Raw genomic sequence first — 25,628 nt, forward strand, 5'->3', positions numbered from 1 at the left:
GAGTGAGTGGGCAGGTGCAGTATAATGTGGATTAATGTGAGGCTATCCACTTTGGTAGCTGAACAGGAAGGCAGATTATTTGAATGGTCACTGATTGGGAGAGGAGAATGTGTAACAAGACCTGGGTGTCCTTGTACACCAGTCGCTGAAGGTAAGTGTGCAGCTGCAGCAGGCAATGAGGAAGGTGAGCAGATTCGAGTATGGGAGCAGGGATGTCTAGCTGCAGAGTCTTGGTGCGGTTGTACCTGGAATATTGTGTGCTGTTTTGGTCTCATCTGAGGAAAGATGCTCTTCCTATAGAGTCAATGTGACTGAACACATTGACGAAGGAAGTGTAGTGGACGTGGTGTACATGGACTTCAGCAAGGTGTTTGATAAGGTCCCCCATGCAAGACTTCTTGAGAAGGTGAGAGGGCATGGGATCCAAGGGGCTTTGGCCTTGTGGATCCAGAACTGGCTTGCCTGCAGAAGGCAGAGAGTGGTTGTGGATGGGTCTTTTTCTGCATGGAGGTCAGTCACCAGTGGAGTGCCTCAGGGATCTGTTCTAGGACCCTTGCTGTTTGTCATTTTCATAAATGACCTAGATGAGGAAGTGGAGGGATGGGGTAGTAAGTTCGCCAATGACACGAAGGTCGGTGGTGTGGATGGTCTGGAAGGATGTCAGAAGTTGCAGCAGGACATAAAATAGGATGCAGGACTGGGCGGAGAAGTGGCAGATGGACTTCAACGCGGATAAATGTGTAGTCGTCCATTTTGACAGAACCAACGGGATGTACGAGTACACTATCAAGGGCAGGAGTCTTAGTAGTATTGAAGAGCAGAAGGATCTTGGGGTCCGGGTCCACAGGACTCTTAAATCGGCCTCACAGGTGGAGGATGTGGTCAAGAAGGCGTATGGTGTACTGGCCTTCATTAATCGAGGGATTGAGTTTAGGAGTCGGGAGGTAATGCTGCAACTTTATCAGACCCTTGTCAGGCCTCACTTGGAGTACTGTGCGCAGTTCTGGTCGCCTCACTATAGGAAGGACATAGAAGCTATTGAAAGGGTACAGAGGAGATTCACAAGGATGTTGCCTGGATTGGGAGGCATGCCTTATGAAGATAGGTTGAGGGAGCTGGGACTCTTCTCCCTGGAGAGACGAAGGTTGAGAGGCGACCTGATAGAGGTTTACAAAATGTTGAGAGGAATAGATAGGGTGGATTCTCAGAGGCTATTTCCCCGGGTTGAAATGGTCGCTACGAGAGGACACAGATTTAAGGTGCGGGGAGGCAAGTAGAGAAGTGATGTTAGGGGTAAGTTTTTCACTCAAAGGGTGGTGAGTGAATGGAATCGGCTGCCGTCAGTGGTGGTGGAGGCGAACTCGCTGGGGTCTTTTAAAAGACTTCTGGATGAGTATATGGGATTTAGTGGGATTGGGGGTTATAGATAGGTCTATGGATTGGTAGGTGTTGATGTGATCAGCGCAACTTGTGGGCCGAAGGGCCTGTTTGTGCTGTAGTGTTCTATGTTCTAATGAAACCGGACTGATTGGTGGGACTGAACTGACTTATGAGGAGAGATTGAGCCAGTTAGGATTTTGGCTGGAGTCAGAAAAATGAGAGTCTCTCATAGAAACCTATAAAAGAATGTGCTAATGGCAAGGGAGTCCAGAACCAGGGGTCAAACCTAAGGCTACAAGATAATCCTTTTTAGAACTGAGATGAGGAAAAATTTCTTCGAGTGGTAAGCCTGTGGGGTTCTCTACCACAGAAAGCAATTGAAGCCAAACATTTTGTCTTCAAGAAGGAGTTAGAGCTCTTGGAGCTAAAGGGATCAAAGGATATGGGGAGGAAGTGGGAGCAGGTTGCTGAATTAGATCAGCCATGATTATAATCGGTGGAGCAGGCTCCAAGACCTGAATGGTCTACTCTTCTGATTTTCTGTTTCTAGCCCTGTGCTCACTGACGTAGGTCCAGCAACACTTTTCAAATTCTCATCCTTCTCTTCAGCTGCCTCGGCCATGTTTAGATCTTCCTCAACCTGCAAAGTTTATTTAATTAGTGTAACAAGTAAACTTAATTAGCACTGCAATTAAGTAAGTGAAAGTCTCCTCATTGCCACATTCTGGCATTTGTTCAGGTATAGAGGGAGAACTTAATATGGCCAAGGCACCTAACCAGCACATCTTCTGGACTGCGGAGGAAACCCACGCAGACCTGGGGGCGAACATGCAGGCTCCGTACAGGATTCCCAAGCCAGGAATCGAACCCAGGTCCCTGGCACTGTGAGGTAGCAGTGCTAATCACTATGCCACCCCATGCACATTTTTCAAAACTTCTTAAAAAGCTCCTTCCTTAACAAGCTTCTGGTCATTATCCTAATATATTCTCATATGGCCCAGTGTCAAATTCTGTTAAGTAATGTTTTACTATGGAATGTTCAATGTCCTTTTGTCATAATATGAGTGATGCAAGTTGGTATATCCATCTTGTTTTCTGCCTATCAAGTGTTCAGTTCTATCTGAATATAGACAATATAAAGGGTACACAACTCTAAAAGGGGCTGTCAGAGAAGAGGGACTAGGTGAATAAGTGCATGTGTCATTAAAGGTGGCTGGACCGATTTGGTTAATAAAGCATGCAGTATCCTAGGCTTTATTTATAGAAACAGAGCATAAGAAGAGCCTCTATCCTATCATCCCATTCATCATCTTATATGTCTCAATGAGATCTCCCCTCATTCTTCTAAACTCTAACGAGTACAAGCCTAGTTTATTCAGCCTCTCCTCATAGTTCAACCCCCTCAACTCCGGTATCAGCCTAGTAAACCTCCTCTGCACTCCCTCCAAGGCCAAAATATCCTTGCGTAAGTGCGGTGACCAAAACTGCACACAGTACTCCAGCTGTGGCCTCACCAGTGCCCTGTACAGCTGCAGCAAGACCTCCCTACTTTTATATTCAATCCCCCTCGCTATGAAGGCCAGCATCCCATTTGCCTTCCTGACCAGCTGCTGCACCTGCAGGCTGGGTTTTTGCGACTCATGCACAAGGACCCCGAGGTCCCTCTGCACCGTCGCCTGCTGCAGTTTTTTGCCATATAAGTAACAGTCCTTCCTACCATTATTCCTACCAAAGTGGACAACCTCACATTTGCCAACATTAAATTCCATTTGCCAGTTCCTGGCTCATTCGCCCAGCCTATCTAGATCCTTCTGCAGACTCTCCACACCCTCTGCACAATTTGCCGTTCCACCAATCTTGGTGTCATCAGCAAATTTCGACACCATACACTCAGTTCCCTCCTCCAGATCATCTATATAAATGATAAATAGCTGAGGCCCCAGCACCGACCCCTGGGGCACTCCACTAGTCACCAACCGCCGATCTGAATAGCACCCATTGACCCCCACTCTCTGCCTCCTATTTGACAGCCAATCCTCTGTCCACGCCAACACCCTACCCCCAACTCCATGGCCCCTGACCTTCTGTAATTACCTCTTGTGAGGCACCTTGTCAAACGCCTTCTGAAAATCAAGAAACACATCCACTGGCTCTCCTCTATCCACCGCCCTAGACACATCCTCATAGAACTCCAATAAATTCGTCAGACACGACTTCCCCTTAACGAAACCGTGCTGCGTCTGCTCTATCAAACAATTCTCCTCAAGATGCCTCGCTATTTTCTCCTTGATCACGGATTCTAACATTTTACTTACAACAACCGTTAAACTAACCGGCCTATAATTCCCTGCCTTTTGCCTGCCACCCTTCTTAAACAACGGTGTAACATTAGCTGTTTTCCAATCTTCCGGCACTTCCCCGGAATCCAGCGACGTTTGGAAAATAACCACCAAGGCATCCACTATCACCTCCGCCATTTCTTTCAGAACCCTTGGATGCATTCCATCCGGTCCTGGGGACTTGTCCACAATCAGTCCCTCCAGTCTGTCGAGCACCGCCTCTCTAGTAACAATAAAGTCATTCAGGCCCTCCACTCCTACCATCTTTGGCACTAAGTTAATTGGTCATTTGTAGATCCTTGGAATTTCCACTAACTTCATTGCAGTGTTAATGTAAGTCTACTTGTGACACTAATGAACAAACTTTATAGAGATGATGGGCTGAATGACTGCCTGCGCTGTAATGATTGTGACATGCTACAACCATTCCCTCCCCCAAAAAAGCACTAATGTCATCTGTAAACACTTGAGTTCCACATGTATGCCAGTAACAGCCAGCTCTATCACCATCACTGCCAGTGCCTTAGAACCCTTCACTATGCAATTTGTCTCGCTGATTACAAAGAACACCACAAGAACGGACCCTTCAGCCCTCCAAGGCTACGCTGATCATGTTTACTTAACTAAACCAACCACTTATCTCTCTTCCCCCATTTGTTCATATGTCTATCAAGATGTCTTAAATGTGGCTAATGTAACTGCCACAACCACCTCACTTGGCAGTGCATTTCAGGCCTCCACCATTGTTTTAAAAAACTTGCCCCGCACATCTCTACAGGACCACACCCCCACCCCTTACCTTGAACCTGTTCCACCTTTTCCACCCTGGGAAAAAGCTTCCAACCATTCACCCTATCTATATCTCAATTTTATAAATTTCTATCAGGTCACCCTTCAGCCTCCGTCTTACCAGGGAGAACAATCCTAGTTTATTCAATCTTTCCTCATAGCTAATACTCTCCTTATCAGGCAACATCCTGGTAAACCTTTTCTGCATTCTCCAAACTCTCTACAACCTTCTGATACTGTGGTGACCAGAATTGGACACAGTATTCCAGATATGGTTTAACCAATGTTTTATACAACTGTAACAATTTGCTAACTTTTATACTGTGCCCTGTCCAATGAAGGCAAGCATGTCATGTGCTTTCTTCATCACCTTTTCCACCTGTGCTCCTGATTGTTCTGCCATTTATTTTATAGTTCCCACCTGAATTTGATCTACCAAAATGTATCATCTTGCATTTGTCTGGATTAAATTCCATCTGCCATTTCTCCATCAATTTTCCAGCTTATCTATATGCTACTGTATTCTTTGGCAATCTTAGTATCATCCACAAATTTGCTAATCAGACCAATTATGTTTTCTTCCAAGTCATTTATGATAAACAGCAGAGGTCCCAGCACTGATCCCTGCAGAATATCACTAGTTACAGACCTCCATCAGAAAAACTTCCATCGCTCACCTCTATCTTCTATGGCCAAGCCAGTGCTGAATCTATCTAGCTAGTTCACCCCCTGATCCCATGAGATCTAATCTTCTGCACCAGCCTGCCATGAGGGACCTTGTCAAAAGCTTTACTAAAGTCCATGTCGACAACCTTCACTGCTCTTCCCTTGTCACAATCATTCTTGTCACCACCTCAAAAAAATTCAATTAGTGAGACATGACCTCCCACATGCAACAGACAGCATGGTTTTGCTATCAAGACCATTCAGTTCCAATGTGCATAAATCCTGTACCTAAGAATCTTCTCCAATAGTTTGTCTGAAATCCAGCATTAGATGAGCAGAAATTTTATACTGGGAAGACTGGAGTTAGTCACTACTACAAATCTTACCATGTTTACTATTTCCATCTAACTGCATTGACCCATGAGAAGATTCTGACCACCTGTCTACACCATCAACATCACTGCAGGCTTTCTCTTCTGTAACATCACTTGACTACAATCCTGATTCACCTCATCTGCTGCTGAAACCTTCATCCATACACCAAGTTAGTTCTAAATTTAACTCTTATGGGCTGCTGGCCAGCCTCCCATCTTCTACCCTACATAAAAACTGGTTCTCATCTAAAACCATGCCCCCCACCAATAAATATTCATATTAATGTAACAAAACATCCCAAGGTGCTTCATAGCAAAATGACAGCCACAGGAAGAGATATTAGTCAAATAACCAAAAACTGGTCAAGGAGGAAAACAAGATGGGGAGGCAGTGAGGTTGAAGGAAGGGTATTCGGTAACTAAAAGTGGAGCAATTAAAATTCAAAACTTTGCTGCTCTTTTCTTAACATTCTGAATTTTCTTCATTTGTTACCCATTTGCTTACAGAACTTTACTATCGCTCTCTCTCCATCAATTTTATCCGTGTTTCCAATTCTTGTGCAAACATTTCAACTATTGCACCATTCTCTCAGCTGTCTTTGCTTTAAAATGCTGGATTTCTTTCCCCAAATCCCTCTCCTTTAAGATGCTGCTTAAAACTGACCCGCTTTGGTCAAGCATTTGATAGCTCATTCTGTGATTGTGCTGTTATACTGGGAAAAGAGATGATGACAAAGGTGATTTTTAAAGACGTTATCTTCTCTCATCTTTCTGCTTAGATACAAAAAGCCAACAGACTTCAAGAGAAAAAAATTGCATTTGCTGACCAAGAAACCACTCTATCTCCACCTCCATCAAACATTGCACAAAGAATGATCTGCTATATGCGTTGTGGCACATGAACAAACATTGTGATAAATGTGTATGTGTACAACAAAACTAGCACTGTGTAGCACGTTTATGATCCAGTACTTGCAATAAGAACACAGCATCATTGTTCAGTGTCCCATGAAGACATCTCAAGTCCCCAAGCTGCTGCAATTCAGGAAACTATTTCATGCTGATTAACATTACCATTTTATAATTAATTAATCCTGGAACAGTGGCAGAATTATTCAGTGTACTGAAGAATGAAAAATACCTACACTACCTGTGGTAGCTAATACAGCAATTGTTAACTTATTTAAACCGAAGGAACTGCTGAAATTACCTTGGTTATGCTGGTTTAAGGCAGTAGTTTTTTAGTTAACTAATACAATAAAAGTGAGTGCACAAAGAGAGGGTTCCTGATATAAAGGTGAGTGGGAATGTTGTGTAATGGTACTTTCAACAACGACCTTTCTGGCTGTTTGGAACTAAAGGCAAGCAGATGCTTAGCTAGAAATGTATTTGAAGTACCAGAGTGTGGTATTGGCCCAAAGCTGTTTCTAAAAAATGTATTCTATTCAATGTCTAATCATTGCACTACAACAGCATGTTAGCATCCTGTTTAATAACAAATAATAAAGATTCATGTATAGAAGGGGAAGTTAAGAAAAACACTGCTTAGATTCATACTGTGCTAATCTGTATGGTTAGTAGCCACCACATGTAAATCACTGGCAAAGAGAATGGGACAAGAACAGCACTGAGTAATGTTCATTGACAACCCAGTAATTTTAATCTTTATTAATAAATTTTCTCAATAGTAAAATAAGTTACATCTGGCCTTAATTGAGTATTCCTGTTTTGTCTTTCCTAAACAGAAATCAAACTAAAACAGGCTGCAGGAGACAAATGGATGGGTTCATTGAAGTACGTATGAATTACAAATGTATTGCCATGACTATATCAATCAGGCAGCTCACTGATCAGTTGCTATTTCCACAGGAAAAGATTTTTCCCCCAACCATTTAAAATAAAAAGGCCTCAAAACACTGGTCACATTAGCAGATTTATACCACTACACAAGAGACACAGGCACCCTAATATTGCACAATTAACTCCTTTGATTGGCAGAGTGGCTATCTTGTGACAAACTGATTCCAAGTGAAGTTTTCAAAACTGTAACCAGCAGTTACACTTAATTAATTGAGAATCTGCTCCACAAATCCATTTCCAAAATTGAAACATCCAGAAGTCCAAGGGGTTTTCCAGCTGAAGAATTACAAACTGATGACTGACTTTGACCCTGTCACCTCAGGGTGAAAGCTATTGTTGATGTAGGGTGATGGGATTCTCCATAAGCATTACATTTTAAACGTCATAATCAGATTGTTGCTAGTGAAATTCTCCCTAATTTCTGGGCAATGAAAACAGAAGAACTGAGGCCCATGGAATACTTTGACATACATTAAAAGTACAACTGCCTGAGATGACTGATCAGTCAAGTTGAAAGCCTGGCCTCAGAGTGCCTTTAAAATCACGAGCGGTTGTCTGGTTCTGGCGGATGTGAGCCTGGTGGATATTCCCGGCTACCAGGTGGCAGTGTCGGACCAGGAGGAAGGGTCCGTGGCCCATGAGGAAATTCCCTGGCACCAGGTGGGAAGTCTCTCAGAACATGAGGTGGTGGTAAGGGCCCAGCAAGAAAAGGTCTGTGACCTGGAGGAGGAAATGGGCCTGGAGGGAAGAACGGGCCTGGAGGGTAGTCTCGAAGAGCTGGAACACGCACTGCAAAATACAAGAACAATCAGGACTCAGATTAGCAGAATCTAACAGAGTTAAAAATACTCTTTAGAATAAGTTACTCCTACCTAAATGATTTTGTGCAAGTGGGACTGGTCCATAGGTGCCTCTGGCTGCTGGAGGAGGCCCATGTCGGGGTCCCAGGGGAGTTATTCCACCCATTGGTGAATTCATAATAGGTGTTCCAGGAAAAGATGGTGCAGCCTGAAGAGTATTAGCATTCACCTGTTGTAGAAAGAGGAGAAAAGATTTTAATCACAATATTCCCAAGACTAATTTCTTCAACGACTTAGAAATTTTCAGCAGCAAATATGAGAGCATTAGGATCTGTACTCAAGATTTTATTCCGTTAAGGAGCAGTTAGAGCTGTGTAAATAAGCTTTTACAAACCACAAAACATAACTCTTAAAATAGTTCGTTGCTTTGATAGTTCTAGAATAGGAAGTGGTGACTGAAGCACAAAGTTTTCATTTCTTCCAATTCAGGTTGAACTGAGTTCAAATCAGTTTGCTTTAAATTTGCAAATAATTGCTTAGCACACACTGCTTTTACCATCAACACAGCTGTGCAATTAAAAATTCTAAAGGTGCACAGATTCAATCTCCTGGTACTCACTGTCTTTGTATGTTCAGAGGAGGGCGGTTTAGAGAAATATACTGACTCTTCAGGCTTATCAATATCTTGCTTTGGAGAAAAATAAAATAATAATAAATAAGGTGAGGGGTAAAATAATAGCAAACCAGTTAAATGTGAAACTCAGCTAACTGTATTGGTACTAACTTGGTCCTCATCAGATACTGTCATTAGTATTTTATAACAGGAGTTCAAAATACTGATCAGGACTTTTCATAGAATATAGAGCAGTACAGTACAAGCCCTTCAGTCCTCGATGTTGTGCCAAGTTCCTAAGAGAGTTGATCCTAAATGTAGAGCAGCCACTCCGATCCAAGATAAAATTGGCCAAATTTGACAAATCCAGAAATTCTTGTTGTGCACATCTAACCATGTACTCCCCTTAGCATTCTGTCCACGTGTGAGCATCTTCAAAATGAACACTTAGAAGGTTTCACTTTTGTGTGGGTTTCCTCCAGGTGCTTCGGTTTTCTCCCACAGTCCTAAAGACGTGCTGGTTAGGTGCACTGACCATGCTAAATTTTCCCTCAATGTATCTGAAAAGGTGCCCAAGTGTGGCGAGTAGGGGATTTTCACAGTAACTTCACTGCAGTGTTAATGTAAGCCTACTTATGACAACAAATAACCTTTACTTTTGCTCTTTTGTCATGCTTTCATTAGGAAACATAACCAAAAGATTTGTCAACCAGGAAGGTTTTAAGGTGTCTCTTGGTGGTGGTGGTGGTTGGGGGGGGGGGGGGGGGGGGGTGCGTGAGGTACAGAAAGATTTCCAGAATTTTGGGCCAAGGCACACCCCCCAGTGGTGCAGCAATTCACTGAGGATGCAAAAGAGATCAGAATTAGACTGGAGGAGATTCGAGATAGGGAGGGATGTGAGGCTAGAGCAGATTACAGGGATAGAGGGGAAGATTACATGTAGGGAGTTAAAAACAAGGATGAAAATTTTGAAGTCAGGATGTTGCTGCACCACATCCTTCCCTATCTCTGTAATCTCCTCTAACCTGAAGTATCTGCACTCTAATTCTGGCCTCTTTTGCAAACACAGCAATGATTGAGAATGGGATTTGCTGCAAGTTAAGACACAGGCAGCAGAGTTCTCAGGGAGACCAGCAAGGAAGGTACTGGAACTGTCAGTGGTAATAAATATACATAATGTTTGTTCTGCACCAAATGAGCTAACAGGGCAAAGATACAGAGGGAGGAAAAGGTGGGCCTAGAAATGGCATAAATCAGATCAGAAATTAATCTCAGGAACAAATGTAAAGTTGTGAATAGACTGGATACAGGGTGATCAGATAAGGTTGATTCATAATTGGCTTAGCAGTAGGAGACAGAGGGTGATGACAGATGGCTGTAGTGACTGGAGGCCAGTGATTAGTGGCGTACACAGGGATCTGTGCTGGGCCCCTTGTTGTTCATCATTTATATAAATGACGTGGATGACTGTGGGGAGTAGGATCAGCAAGTTTGCCGATGACAAAGATTGGCCAGGTGGTTAAGTGAGTGTCTTGGGTTACAGGAAGATACAGACAAGATGGTCAAGTGGGTGGATAAGTAGATCAAATTTAACCCTGAAAGTATGAGGTAATGCACTTTGGAAGGAGTAATTTGACAGGGAAGTATACTATGAAAGGTCTGACGCTGGGAAGTTCCAAAGAACAAAGGGACCTTGGTGTGTTTGTCCAGAGATCTCTGAAAGCAGAAAGGCAGGTTAATAAGGTAGTGAAAAAGGCATATAGCACATCGCCTTTATCAATCAGGGTCTAGATTACAAAAGCAGAGAGGTCACAATGACGTCGTACAGAACTTTGGTGAGACTACAGCTAGAGCACTGTGTGCAATTCTGGTCACCATATTATACGAAAGACATGAACATATGGGCTGGGGTGCAGAGGTGATTTACCAGGATGTTGCATGGGATGGAACATTTAAGTTGTAAAGAGAGGTTGGATAGGCTTGGGGGTTGTTTACTCTGGAGCAGACAAGACTGAGGGGTGACCTGATTGAGGTGCTCAAGATTGTGAGGTGCATGGACAGGGTGGATAGGGAGCAGCTGTTCGCCTTGATTGAAGGGTCAGTTACGAGGGAACGGAAGTTAAAGGTGAGGGGGGTGGGGGGGGGGAGTTAGATTTGAGAAAAACATTTTTTACCCAGAGGGTGCTGATGATCTGGAACGCAGTGCCTGGGAGGGTGATGGAGGCGGGATGCCTCACACCCTTTAAAAAGTATCTGGATGAGCAGTTGGCACACCGTAACATTCACAGCTATGGGCTCAGTATTGGTAAATGTGGATGATGCAAAAATGGTCTACAGAGGGATTTACTCATAAGTAAGTATCCAAAAAGTTAGTAGATGGAACATAAATGTCAGAAAATGTGAAATTATGTTCTCTGGCAGTTGGATAAAAGAGCTGAATATTATTTAAAGTCAGAATCCTACAATGCAGAAGGAAACCATTCAGCCCATCGAGTCTGTATTGACAACAATTCCACCCAGCTCCTATCCCCATAAACTCATACGTTTACTCTAGCTAGTCCCCCTGACAGTAAGGGGCAATTTAACATGGCCAATCCACTTAACCCACGCATCTTTTGAGCACCTGGAGAAAATCATGCAGACACAGGAAGAACATGCTCCATACAGACAATGACCCAAGCCAGGAATCGAACCCAGGTCCCTGGCACTGTGAGGCACTAGTGTTAACTACTGCGCCACCATACTGCCCTGAAATGGAGAAAGACTGCAGAAAGCTGCAGTAGAAATTTGAGAGTCCTCATGCATAAATCGTAAAAAGGTAGCACAAGTTCAGTAGGTCATGGAGAGGGCAAATAGAATGTCTTTATTTCAAAGGGAATATAATATAAAAATAGGGAAGTGCTGCTAAAACTAGATAAGGCACTAATTAGGCCACACCCAGAATTATGTTAATAGTTTTGGTCCCCTTATCTGAGGAAAGATACAGAGGCATTGGAGACAGTCCAGAGAAGGTTCATTAGGTTGGTGTCCCCCCCAACCTTGGTATGGAGGAATTTTCGTATGAGGAAAAGTTGAGTAGTTTAGGCCTGTACTCACTGGAGTTAAGAAGAATGAGAGGGAACATAGATGAAACCACAGAAAGCATGCTTTCTGGTTGTATCATAGCTTGGTATGGCTCCTGTTTGAGACTGCAAGAAACTTCCCACTGCCTCAAAAAAAACCCAGATAATTAAGGACCCCATGCACCCTGGACATTCTCTCTTCCACCTTCATCCGTCAGAAAAGCGATCAAAGGTCTGGGGCCACATACCAACTGACTCAAGAACAGCTTCTTCCCTACTGCCATCAGATTTCTGAATGGATTTACCTCACACTAAGTTGATCTTTCTCTACACCCTAGCTACGACTGTAACACTACATTCTGCACTCTCTCATTTCCTTCTTTATGAACAATACGCTTTGTATAGAATGTAAGAGACGATACTTTTCGTTGTATACTAATACATGTGATAACAAATCAAATCAAAACCTTAAGACATATATTCTCTGGGAGCTTGATAGGTTAGGTGCTGATGGCTTGCTTCCCTTTGTGGAGAGTTGGACCAGGGACAAATTCTCAGAGTAAGGGGTCACCCATTTAAGACAGAGATGAGGAGGAATTTCTTCTGAGAGGGTAGTGAAGCTGTGTAATTATTTGCTACAGAGAGCTGTGGAGGTTGGGTCGTTAGGTTATGTTCAAGGCTAAGAAAAGACGGATTTTTAAATCAGTAAGGAAATCGAGGATGAAGCAGTAAAATGGAGTTGAGGATCATATCAGATCAGTCATGATCTTATTGAATGAAGCAGACTCAATAGAACTGTTACTATGTCTAATGGCTCCTCGATGCCACACTCAGGTAAATGCTGCTTTGATATTAAAAGCTGTCAATTTCACCTCAACTCTTGAATTTAGCTTTTTTGTCAGTGTTTGGGTAAGATTAGTATGGTGTGATTTGGGCCAAACACAGGCAACTTGGACTAGCTTAATGGTAAAAATTGGATGGCATGGACAAATTGAGCCGAACGGCCTGTTTCCATGCTGAAAACCTCTGACTCTAAGGCTCTAATGATGTCAGGAGCTAAGTGATCCTGGTGGATCCCAAACCAAGGATCAGTGAGCAGATTATCACTGAGTGAGTGCCCTTGATAACACCTCGTTTCATTTTGCTGATGATCAAGAGTGAGCTGATGGGACATTAATTAGTGGAGTTGGATTTGTCTTGCTTTTTGTGGACAAGACAGCTGAGCAATTTTCCACATAGTTGGGTACGTGCCAGTGTTGTAGCTGTACTGGAACAGCTTAGCTAGGGACACAGCTAGTTCTGGAGCTCAAGCCTTCAGTACTATTGCTGGAATTTTATCAGGGCTCGCAGCCTTTGCAGTATCCAGTGCCTTCAGCCTTTTCTTGATATCACATGGAACCAATCAAATTGGCTGAAAACTGGCATCTGAGATTCTGGAGATCTCTGCAGGAGAGATGAATCATCCACTCGACACGTCAGGCTGAGGATTGTTGAGAATGCTTCAGTCTTATATTTTGCTGGACTCCTCTATCATTGAGAATAGGGATATTTGTGGAGCCTCTTCCAGTGAGTTGTTTAATTATCCATCATCATTCACAAGCGGGTGTGGCAGGACTGAAGAGTTTAGATCTGGTCTGCTGGCTGTGGGATTGTACATCACATACTACATCTGCTATTTGACACACAAGTAGTCCTGTGTTGCAGTCTCACCAGGTTGGCACCTCATTTTTAGGCATGTCTGGTGCTGCTCCTGGCAAGCCCACCTGCATTCATCATTCAACAATAATCTTTCCTTCAAAATCAGTAAAACATCGACTTCTGAAGGTGTATTGGAGAACATGCCCCTATCTACATCAATGGTGGTGAAGTGGAAATGGTCGAGAGCTTATGTTTGCAGGTATGCAGATCATCAACCACCTGTCCTGGCCCTTCCACACTGGTGGCATAGTTAAGAAAGCCCACCAATGCTCCTACTTTTTCAGGAGGCTAAGGAAATTTGCCATGTCCACTACGACTCTCACCCATTTTTACAGATGCACCATAGAAAGCATCCTTTCCAGATGCACCACAGCTTGTAAGGCTCCTGCTCTGACCAAGACCGCAAGAAACTACAAAGAACTGTGAATGTAGCCCAATCCATCACGCAAACCAACCTCCCATTCACCAACTGTCTACACTTCCCACTTCCTCAGAAAACCAGCCAGCAATGTATTAGAACTTTTGAATTCTATCAAGATAGACAAGTCGCCAGGACCAGATGGGATGTACCCCAGGTTACTGTGGGAGGTGAGGGAAGTGATTGCAGAGCCCCTGGCGATGATCTCTGCGTCGTCGATGGAGACGGGAGAGGTTCCGGAGGATTGCGGATGTGGTTCCTATTTTCAAGAAAGGGAACAGGGATAGCCCGGGAAATTACCGACCGGTGAGTCTGACCTCAGTGGTTGGTAAGCTGATGGAGAGGCTTCTGAGGGACAGGATTTATGAGCATTTGGAGAGGTTTAGCATGATCAGAAATAGTCAGCATGGTTTTGTCAAGGGCAGGTCGTGCCTTACGAGCCTAGTGGAGTTCTTCGAAAATGTGACTGAACACATTGACGAAGGAAGAGCAGTGGATGTGGTGTACATGGACTTCAGCAAGGCGTTTGATAAGGTCCCCCATGCAAGACTTCTTGAGAAGGTGAGAGGGCACGGGATCCAAGGGGCTTTGGCCTTGTGGATCCAGAACTGGCTTGCCTGCAGAAGGCAGAGAGTGGTTGTGGATGGGTCTTTTTCTGCATGGAGGTCAGTCACCAATGGAGTGCCCCAGGGATCTGTTCTAGGACCCTTGCTGTTTGTCATTTTCATAAATGACCTAGATGAGGAACTGGAGGGATGGGTTAGTAAGTTCGCCGATGACACGAAGGTCGGTGGTGGTGTGGATGGTCTGGAAGGATGTCAGAAGTTGCAGCAGGACATAAATAGGATGCAAGACTGGGCAGAGAAGTGGCAGATGGACTTCAACGCGGATAAATGTGTAGTGGTCCATTTTCGCAGGACCAATGGGATGAACGAGTACACTATCTAGGGCAGGAGTCTTAGTAGCGTTGAAGAGCAGAAGGATCTTGGGGTCCGGGTCCACAGGACTCTTAAATCGGCCTCGCAGGTGGAGGATGTGGTCAAGAAGGCGTATGGTGTACTGGCCTTCATTAATCGAGGGACTGAGTTTAGAAGTTGGGAGGTAATGCTGCAACTTCATAAGTCCCTTGTCAGGCCCCACTTGGAGTACTGTGCGCAGTTCTGGTCACCTCACTATAGGAAGGACGTAGAAGCTATTGAAAGGGTGCAGAGGAGATTTACAAGGATGTTGCCTGGATTGGGAGGCATGCCTTATGAAGATAGGTTGAGGGAGCTGGGACTCTTCTCCCTGGAGAGGCGTAGGTTGAGAGGCGACCTGATAAGAGGTTTATAAAATGTTGAGAGGAATAGATAGGGTGGATTCTCAGAGGCTATTTCCCCGGGTTGAAATGGTCGCTACGAGAGGACACAGATTTAAGATGCAGGGAAGCAAGTACAGAGGTGACGTTAGGGGTAGTTTTTCACTGAGGGTGGTGAGTGAATGGAATCGGCTGCCGTCAGTGGTGGTGGAGGCGAACTCGCTGGGGTCTTTTAAAAGACTTCTGGATGAGTATATGGGATTTAATGGGATTGGGGGTTATAGATAGGTCTATGGATTGGTAGGTATTGATGTGATCGGCGCAACTTGTGGGCCGAAGGGCCTGTTTGTGCTGTAGTGTTCTATGTTCTAAAATCAAGGACCTCATGCACCCCAGACATTCTCTTTGCCACCTTCTTCCATTGGGAAAAAAAATACAAAAGTCTGAGAACACATACCACAGACTCAAGAATAGCTTCTTCCCTGCTCCCATCAGACTTTTGAATGGACCTACTGTATATTAAGCGGATATTTTTCTACAATCTAGCTGTAACTATAACATAATATTCTGTACTCTCTCCAAGTATGGTATGCTTTATACAGCATGCAAAAAACAATACTTTTCACTTCATCCTAATACATGTGACAATAATAAATTAAATTTGAGCTCCTCAAACTTGTTGCAGGGGCTTAAGAAGATGGTCTGCCGTATAGAAAAGAAGCCTGCCGTCTTCTTCGCATTCCACAATGATCCTGGAACAGTAAGCATTTTAGGGAGATAAAAGCAGGGCCAAATAGTATTAAACGATCCAGCTACATATAGCAGTGGAAAGCTAAATCAGTAGCTCGCCACATCTTCGAAAGTCCATGTCCCTTAAGAGAGTGGAGAAAACGACAATTTCAACAATTTATGATCAACTAAGCAAATCTTACCAATGCAGTCTCTGTCATATTTGGTGAAGATGTCCTTGGGCCACTTGCCAGTTGTGCTGGTCCACCTGGGCCCATTTCTATTGAAGCAGATAAAATTTATTATAAAATCCCCAGGTTAAGGGTATATTCAGTACAGGTGTTCAAATTCATGGTTTTTATCAAGTGGATGGCAGGTCAGTATTGGTAAAATATGTAAAGGTGAGATTAGAACATAAGAACATAAGAAATAGGAGCAGGAGTAGGCCATCTAGCCCTTCGAGCCTGCCCCGTTATTCAATAAGATCATGGCTGATCTGTCGTGTCTCAGTTCCACTTTCCCACTTTCTCCCCATAACCCTTAATCCCCTTGTCTACCAAAAACGTATCTACCCGCGACTTAAATATATTTAGCGAGGCAGCCTCCACCACCAATGGGCAGAGAATTCCAGAGATTCACCACCCTTTGAGTGAAGGAGTTCCTCCTCAACTCCATTCTAAACTGCCCCCCCCCGCCTTATCTTGAGGCTGTGCCCTCTAGTCCTGCTGTCCCTTCTGAGCAGGAAGAACCTCTCCACCTCTACCCTATCCATCCTCTTCATCATCTTATACGTCTCAATAAGATCCCCCCCTTCATCCTTCTAAACTCCGAGTACAAGCCCAGTCTATTCAGCCTCTCTTCATAGTTCAACCCCCTCAACTCTGGTATCAGCCTAGTGAGCCTCCTCTGCACTCCCTCCGAGGCCAAAATATCCTTGCGCAAGTGCAGCGACCAAAACTGCACACAGTACCCCAGCTGTGGCCTCACCAGTACCCTGTACAGTTGCAGCAAGACCTCCCTACTTTTATATTCAATCCCCCTCACTATGAAGGCCAGCATCCCATTTGCCTTCCTGACCACCTGCTGCACCTGTAGGCTGGGTTTTTGCGACTCATGCACAAGGACCCCGAGGTCCCTCTGCACCGTAGCATGCTGCACCTTTTCACCCTTTAAGTAGCAGTCCTTCCTACTATTATTCCTGCCAAAGTGGATAACCTCACACTTGCCAACATTGTACTCCACCTGCCAGTTCCTCGCCTACTCGCTCAGCCTATCTAGATCCCTCTGCAGTCTTTCTACACCCTCCGCACAATTTGCTGTTCCACCTATCTTTGTGTCATCAGCAAATTTCGACACCCTACACTCAGCTCTCTCCTCCAGATCATCTATATAAATGGTAAATAGCTGAGGCCCCAGCACCAATCCCTGGGGCACTCCACTAGTCACCAACCGCCAATCCGAATAGCACCCATTGACACCTACTCTCTGCCTCCTATTTGACAGCCAATCCTCTATCCACGCTAACACCCTACCCCCAACTCCATGCCCCCTAACCTTCTGTAACAACCTTTTGTGCGGCACCTTATCAAACGCCTTCTGAAAATCGAGAAACACCACATCCACATCCTCGTAGAATTCCAATAAATTCATCAGACACGACTTCCCCTTAACGAATCCGTGCTGCGTCTGTTCTATCAAACAATTCTTCTCAAGATGCCTTGCTATTTCTTCTTTGACGATGGATTCAAGCGTTTTTCCCACAACAGACGTTGAACTAACCGGCCTATAATTCCCTGCCTTTTGCCTGCTAACCTTTTTAAACAACGGCGTTAGATTAGCCGTTTCCCAATCTTCCGGCACTTCCCCGGAATCCAGCAAGGTTTGGAAAATAATCACTAAGTGAGATTAGGATAATTGGTTTCACAGTTTATTTGCAATGCAACTTTCAAAGGGAAATTGGATACAAATATTTGAGGAGAAATTTGCAGGGCTTGGGGAAACAACAGGTGTTGGGAGCAATTGAGCACTTCTTTCAAATAGCTGCAACAGGCACAACAGGTTGAATGACCCACAGTGTGATTCTGTGACATTTTCATTTAAATTAAATATTTAAGGTAAAAATACTGATTCAAATTCCTGGATAACTTCAAAATAAATTGCTTTTCTCAAAGATAATAGATTCCGCCCTCAAGTGACAGTTAAGGATTCAGCTAAATATGCCTATAATTCACATGATACTGTTAGTTGCAGATCCACCTTCGTGGATCCAAGATCCATCTGGCTGAGGTGTTTTGGCAATATTCTCCAACCCAAAACTAACAAATTTCCACCCTTCCAAGTGCTGCCAAAACTAGAAGGTCACAGGTAGCAAGCACACTGCAAGACCTAGACCAATACTATAGTTTTGTACTGACGTGTGCTCTTTTTTGGTGGAGACATTAAACTAAGATCGTAACAGCCTGCTCAGGTGGAAGTAAAAAGCAGTTATTTTCAAAGCAAAATTTCTTGGTGCCCTGTCTAGCAATTATTCCCTTACAAAATGATGATATCTGGTCATTCAAAAATTGGAAACTATTACACACATTAATAAGAATCAGTAAAAACACAAGTTATGACATTTTGGGAGAGGGAAGAACAAGAGATAAAGCAGTGCGGTGTGGAAGGGGGTGTTTTAATTGGTTTTGTCTGGTCTGTGTACTTCCAGCATTTTGTATTTCAGCTTCCCATTTTATATTTTTCAATATGGAAACTAGTAGCCAGATCCACTTAAGTAACTGACTGCACATCAAAGTTAATCACTGGCTGCTAGGTCAAATGGGGATGTGAACTGCATTGTGCTTTGTTTTCTCCTTGCCTGCACTGATTTGAGCTTGCACAGAGTCTACAGACATCAATGATTGGTAGATAGTTCAGCAAAATGGCTGTTCGTTTTGAGAGAGAAGTGTGCAATTCCATTGTGACACACCATGACCTCCTCACCTAACATCCATGTGGTATCCAGTTTCAATATCTAGCATGTGGAGATTTCCACAATATTTGGTCCCATGTCATTCGTGGTCAATGATTCAGCATAAGGCAGGTACTGAAACCGATCAGGTTTGAATGGCTAAACATCACTGAAAATAGTACTCAAAATTGCACTATGGAGTAAAAGTTCGGATGGCTTGAGAGTTCGTACTTTCTATACTAGTATATATAATGGAGGAACATGCATGACCACTCATCGGACTACTCTGATATTTTGTCAGTCTTTTCCATGAACCTAGATTTACAAGATTGAGAATGACACATTGCACTTAAAAGACGGCTTCTTTGGAAATCATGAATATTGTTGCAAATATTTAGTTCACCATTTATGTACTTTGGAATATGTCTTAATTTTAGAATATAACTTGTAGTTTTAAAAATTAATGTTTTAACTGGGTCCTAATTTAAAATTGGTAAACTCGGTCTGGAATTTTCTGGTTGTTCACACCAGCGGGATCTTCTCAGCCTGTCAATGGCATGTTCCCGCCATGGGTTTCCCAGCAGCAGGAGTGCATTCAACGGTAAACCCATTGACAGTAGTGGGACCAGAAGATCCCTCTGCTGTTCAATGGCAGGCTGCCTCTGCCACTGCAAAACACGTGGCAGGTTGTACAGAAAACCATGCCCTTGATGTGAATGCAATGTCATCAAGCCGGGAGGTTATTACACTTTAAAGATCAGAAGTGAAAGACCGATTTAATAGCAAATGGAGAAAATTAAAACAATGCAGGACCTAACTGAAAACAAGTGAAATGGAAACAAGAAAGAGAAATTGATCCTCCCAGTTTCTAAGGAAACAAAACGGAACCTGAGACTGCGTAAAGAGGTGCAGAGGCACCCAGTTAGTTGCAATTTGGGCCTTGTCTGTTTGCGGCTAAGAGATAGCCAAAGTAAATGATAGTTAGCTAGTCCTATGCTGTAAGCAGAGCAACAAAAAAATCAGACTTAATCTTTCACCATGTAGAATGCGGGTAAGGCTTAATTTTAGTTTGAATTTTGAGAGAGAACAGAAACCGGGAAATTGCCTAGTTTAGAACTAATGGAAGAATCCGCACTGATCCCCGAGTCTAGTGGTAAAGAGAGCAATAAGCAGCTTGAAAGTATTAAAAAGTAACAAGAACAGGGGGCTAAAGCATCCAGTTTAAAGGTGTTAAATGCGAAATTTTACCTCTGAGAATAACTGGAGCCAAGGAGAATTAAACGTTGTAGTTTCTCAAGGACTATGACATATGTATGGTTATATTTTAACAATTAAGAGAATTCTGGGGGGAGGAAAGTAGTAAACAATAGGCCTGGCATATGTGGCTCTGTACTATGTAAACTTTGTTTAGTTTAATTTGGTCTATATACAATAAAATGTGTTTTCTTTAAAAAGAAAGCAAAATCTTGTGGTGTAGTTAAAATTAGGTGAATGTAACATAATGCATTAATTAATGAAACCAATCCCAAACCATATTTTAATTATGTTAAAATTTGAATATTTACCTGCTCGGTTAGGAGGTGGGAGCCCACGAATTTCACCTGGACCAGACATTCTTCCAGATATTACACCTGATTCTGAAGGTGGTCTCCGTGGTCCAGAAAAGCCATCCACTGGACCTGACAGAGCAACGTTAAATAGGAGTTAGCCACAGAACATAAGAAATAGGAGTGGGCAGCCCCCTTGAGCCTGCTCCACCATTCAGTATGATCGAACTGCTATTTCAACTCCATTTTCCCACCCAATCCCATATTCTTCAATCCTTTTTTTTAAAAAAAAGTATTTCCACAGGACATGGGTGTCACTGGTTAGGCCAGCATTTTTATTACCCATCCCTAATTGCTCAAGGGGTTTCTGGCGAGTCACCTTCTTGAACCACTGTTGTCCATGTAGTATAGGTATATACATGGTGCTATTAGAAAGGGAGTTCCGGACTTTGACCCATCAATATTTAAAGAATTGTATTCAGAATTCCAAGTCAGCATGGTGTGTGGCTTAAATCGTAGAATCCCTACAGTGCAGAAGGCGGCTATTTGGCCACGGAGTCTGCACCAACTCTGACAGAACATCTTGCCCATGCCCTCTTCCCATAACCCCCACACATTTACCATCGTTGATCCATCCAACTGTTTTTTTTCACCATGGCCAATTCACCTAACCTGCACATCTTTGCATTGTGGGAAGAAACCGGAGCACCCAGAGGGAATCCACACAGACAAGGGGAGAACATGCAGACTCCACACAGACATCCAAGGCCAGAACTGAACCCAACTCCAAAACACTAAGGCAGCTGTGCTAACCACTGTGCTACCAAATAGTAACTTGCAGCTGGTGGTGTTCCCATACATCTGCTCCTCTTCACACCGGTAGACATTGCAGATTTAGAAGGAGCCTTGTTAAGTTGTTGCAGTGCATCTTGTAGATGACACAAAGTGCTGCTATTGTGTGATGGTGGTGGAAGGAGTGAATGTTGAAGGTGATGGATGGTATGCCAATCACGTGGGCAGATTTGCCTGTATGGAGTTGAGCTTCTCAAGTGTTGTTAGAGCTGCACCCATCCAAGCAAGGACAGTATTCCATCACACTCCTGACTTGAACAGGATTTGGGACATCAGGAGACAAGTCACTCTTCACAGGATTCCTAGCTTCTGATCTACTGTTGCAGCCACAGTACTTGTATGACTGAGCCAGTTCAGCTTCTGGACAATGGTAAACCCCAGGATGCTTATAGTAGGATATTCAGCAATGGTAAAGCCATTCAATGGCGTAGGGAGATAGTCTCATGAAGGGATTGGTCACTGAAGTGCGAAGCACAAATGTTACTTGCTGCATATGGACATTAACTTTTTCAGTATCTGAGGAGCTGTGAATAGTGCCTAAACTTTAAACGATCAGTCCTTTATCTTGTAGCTATGTCCCCTTGTTTGAGACTCTCCCACAAGTAAAAATATCTCACCATCTACCTGTCAAGCCTACGCAGGAGCTTATATGTTCGAACAGGGTCACCCCCTCACTCTTCTAAACACCAGGGAATATAGACCCAAACTTTATGGTCTCGCTTGATAGAACAAGCCTTCTAATCCCAAGAATAAGCCTGGTGAATCTCCTTTGTTTTGCCTCCAATGTTACTATATCTTTTTCTTAGACAAGGGGACCAAAACTATATGCAGTATTTCAGATGAGGCCTCACCAACACCCTGCACAATTACAACAAAACCTCCCTATTTTTAAACTCCAGCCCCTTCGCAATAAAGGCCAACATGCCATTTGCCGTTTTAACTACTTGTTGGACCTGTCTGCTAGCTTTTTGTGATTCATGCACCTGAACACCGAGGTCTCTCTGTAGTTCACTCACCTGCAGTCTCTCTCCATTTAGATAATAATCTGCCTTTTGGTTCCTTCTATTGAAGTGCATGACCTCACACTTTCCCACATTAAACTCAATTTGCCAGGTTTTTGCCCAGTTACCCAATCTATCCATATTCCATTGCAGAATCACAGTATCCTCATCACAACCTGCCCTTCCACCTGTCTTTGTATCATCAGCATTCCGTTCCCTCCTCCAGGTCATTAATGTAAATTGTGAGCAATCGCGAGCCAAAAACTGATCCCTATGGCGCTCAACTAGTCACATCTTTCTACTCTGAGAATGATCCATTTATTCCAACTCAGTTTTCTATCTGACTGCCAATTTTCAATCCATTCCAACACACACCCTCCAATTCCATGGGTTTTCATTTTATGCACCAGCTTCTTATGTGACACCTTGTCAAATGACTTTTGGAAGTCTAAATACGTTACATTGATAGGTTCCCCTCTATATATTGTTTCATCCTCAAACAGTTCAAGCAAATTTGTCAAACATGATTTACCTTTGATAAAATCATGTTAGTTAGGCTTGATTAAATTCAGCTTTCCTAAATGATTAGCTATTTCTTCTGATTATTGACTCAGCTTTTTGCCAATAATAGATGTTAAACTAATTGGTCTTTAATTCCCTGCCTTTTGCATTTCTCCCTTTTTGAACAAGGGCATCACGTTGACGGTTTTTCAATCTTCTAGTGTCCTCCCAGAATTTGGTGAGTTATGAAAAATTTCAACCAAAGGATCCACTATCTCTGCAGCCATTAAAGCCCGAGCATACAGCTCATCAGCTCCTGGTGACTTCTCACCTTTAGTCCCTTGAATTTCTCTAATACAGTAATCCCTATCACAAGGGATAGTCTAAGTTCTACCATGTTATTTGAAATCATTCCACCTGACAATTTAGGGATATCTGCAATGGCTTCCACAGTAAAGACCGATGCAAAGAATGTATTTAGCATTTCCACCATTTCTGTTTGCTGTTATCAATTCATTCACTTTGTTCAGTGGGCCTTAGCCACCTGCTTTCTATTTATATGTCCATACTCTTAGCTTGTTTTCTGCTGCATGCAAAGTTTCGCTTAAAATTAATTTTCTCCCTTCTTGTAAGCTTTTTAGTTGCTGCTAAAAACTTGATCCTAAAAAGTTGATCCTAAAAACTTCCCAGTTCTCTGGTTAACCCTTACCACTTTGCATATGTTGTGTCTGTATAAGCACACAAGAAACAACACTTTTCACCGTATACCAATATATGCGACAACGTATGGGCAATGGGCAGCACAGTAGCACAGGGGTTAGCACTGCTGCCTCAGCGCCAGGGACCCAGGTTCGATTCCTGGCTTGGGTCATGTTCTCCGTGTCTGTGAGAGGTTAGCACTGGCCATGCTAAATTCTCCCTCAGTGTACCCAAATAGGCGCCAGAGTGTGGCGACTAAGGGATTTTCACAGTAACTTCATTAAAGTGTTAACTTGTGACTAATAATAAACAAACTAAAAACTTTTCCCCTTTGGCCTGTTCTTTTGAAGGTTGTGTGCAAATGCTTCGAGCACTCAATTAAGTACATTCAGCTTTGATTTTTTTACAGTAGTTTATAACTCTGGATTTGCTGTGTGTTGCATATTCTTGTTTACATTTCCTGTTCCAGCATGTCACACTATGACAGTCAAGTTCCCCCTCACAATGCTATGCCACTGCTCCCTCATGTACCCAATTTAAACTTTCTGTTGCTGGAATCCCCTAACCTCAGTTAAGGCTCTTGTACTGGGCTGATACAGGAGTTGAGGGGGTTGAGCTATGAGGAGAGGCTGAATAAACTGGGCTTGTACTCGTTAGAGTTTAGAAGAATGAGGGGAGATCTCATTGAGACATATAAGATGATGAATGGGATGGATAGGATAGAGGTGGAGAGACTCTTCCCACTCAGAAAGGACAGTAGGACTAGGGGGCACAGCCTCAAGATAAAGGGGGGGCGGTTTAGAACGGAGTTGAGGAGGAACTTCTTCACTCAAAGGGTGGTGAATCTCTGGAATTCTCTGCCCGTTCAAGTGGTGGAGGCTGCCTCGCTAAATATTTTTAAGACGCGGGTTGATGGGTTTTTGATGAGAGAGGGGATTAAGGGTTATGGGGAGAGGGCGGGAATGTGGAACTGAGCCACGACAGATCAGCCATGATCTTATTGAATGGCGGGGCAGGCTCGAAGGGCTAGTTGGCCTACTCCTGCTCCTATTTCTTATGTTCTTATGTGCTCTTTGTCATTGTGACAAAGGACAGTGTCAATACCCTTAACCCCACTATCCCCAATTACCACTACGTTCCTTTTCACCTTCTCTTTGTCTATGTCCTGTGTCTGCATCACTGTACCGTGTGCAGTTTGCTCACCAACCTCACAGCCCTCGTTCTCGTCCACACTGGAAGCAAGAACCTCAAACCTGTTATGCAGATTGAGAAGCTGAGGCATCCGGTCCCCACCCTCCTTCCTCCGGTCCCCACCCTCCTTCCTCCTCTCAGCAGCCCCCTCCTGTTCCTGACCCTTAGAGTTAGCCAGTCTAGGGGGTGTGGATGTCTCTTGCACCCCATTATCAATGGCACCCTCCCTCCCCCTGATGAGCCTCAGTGTCTGTAGCTCAGAGGCCAGCTCATCTACTTTGAGCTGGAGCTCCTCCAGCAACCTGCACTTACTGCAGACATGGTCACATGGAAGGACCCCGGGGTCTACCAGCTCCCACATCATACAGAAACAGCACATCACATGCCCCTCCATTATTCCCTGTAGTACTACTGAACACTGATTTCAACGCAAACTTACCTGGCCCTTTTCTGTCAAGCCCTTAGATCCTAAGCCCTAGCAGCTCACTCAGCTTCCCTCTCACTCCGCTGCCTGCTGTCTACACCAGGCCTCCTTTTAAACCTGGCGCTGTTTAAAAGACTGCTTACCCACAAATCCCTGCTATCCACTCCCTTTGAATTCTTAAAGCGGTAGATACAAAAAGCCCGCGAAAATGCTGTTAAATGGATCTAACAGTTCTACAAGTTCTTACTAAACACTAAAAAGCCCACGAAAATGCTTTTAAATAATTTAAACAGTGTTTAAACAGGTAATTTCTTACCTGACTCAGTGCTCCTTCACTCCGCCTGCTCCAGCGAACAATGTCCCACAAACTGACACCCACTTCTCCCACATGCATTCATCCCTCTAATTCTACATATTCTTTGTCAATTTGCATGTGGCTCA

The 25,628-nt window shown here is 43.7% G+C and overlaps 2 protein-coding genes across 3 annotated transcripts in view; one reads left to right on the forward strand and one right to left on the reverse strand.

Moving 5' to 3' along the window:
• The window catches only part of aida (axin interactor, dorsalization associated), a 94,664-nt gene extending 88,220 nt beyond the window's left edge, over window positions 1-6,444 (forward strand). Inside the window, exon 10 of the mRNA XM_080193059.1 lies at window positions 6,328-6,444. Coding sequence (XP_080049185.1) covers window positions 6,328-6,424 — 97 coding nt within the window. The 3' untranslated portion in view covers window positions 6,425-6,444. The remainder of the gene's footprint in view (window positions 1-6,327) is intronic.
• A 1,499-nt stretch (window positions 6,445-7,943) lies between these two features.
• mia3 (MIA SH3 domain ER export factor 3) overlaps window positions 7,944-25,628 on the reverse strand; it is a 97,614-nt gene continuing 79,929 nt past the window's right edge. The window contains exons 26-30 of one of the 2 annotated variants that reach the window (XM_080193057.1): window positions 20,538-20,651; window positions 16,229-16,305; window positions 8,828-8,896; window positions 8,281-8,437; window positions 7,944-8,197 (exon numbers count right to left, since the gene is read on the reverse strand). In XM_080193057.1, the coding sequence (XP_080049183.1) occupies window positions 7,950-8,197; window positions 8,281-8,437; window positions 8,828-8,896; window positions 16,229-16,305; window positions 20,538-20,651 (665 nt within the window). In that variant the 3' untranslated portion in view covers window positions 7,944-7,949. The remainder of the gene's footprint in view (window positions 8,198-8,280; window positions 8,438-8,827; window positions 8,897-16,228; window positions 16,306-20,537; window positions 20,652-25,628) is intronic. The other variant, XM_080193058.1, reaches the window with a different exon arrangement.

This window comes from Carcharhinus amblyrhynchos, chromosome 7, assembly GCF_965287045.1.
Source record: "Carcharhinus amblyrhynchos chromosome 7, sCarAmb.v2.hapA, whole genome shotgun sequence".
Taxonomy (NCBI): domain Eukaryota; kingdom Metazoa; phylum Chordata; class Chondrichthyes; order Carcharhiniformes; family Carcharhinidae; genus Carcharhinus; species Carcharhinus amblyrhynchos.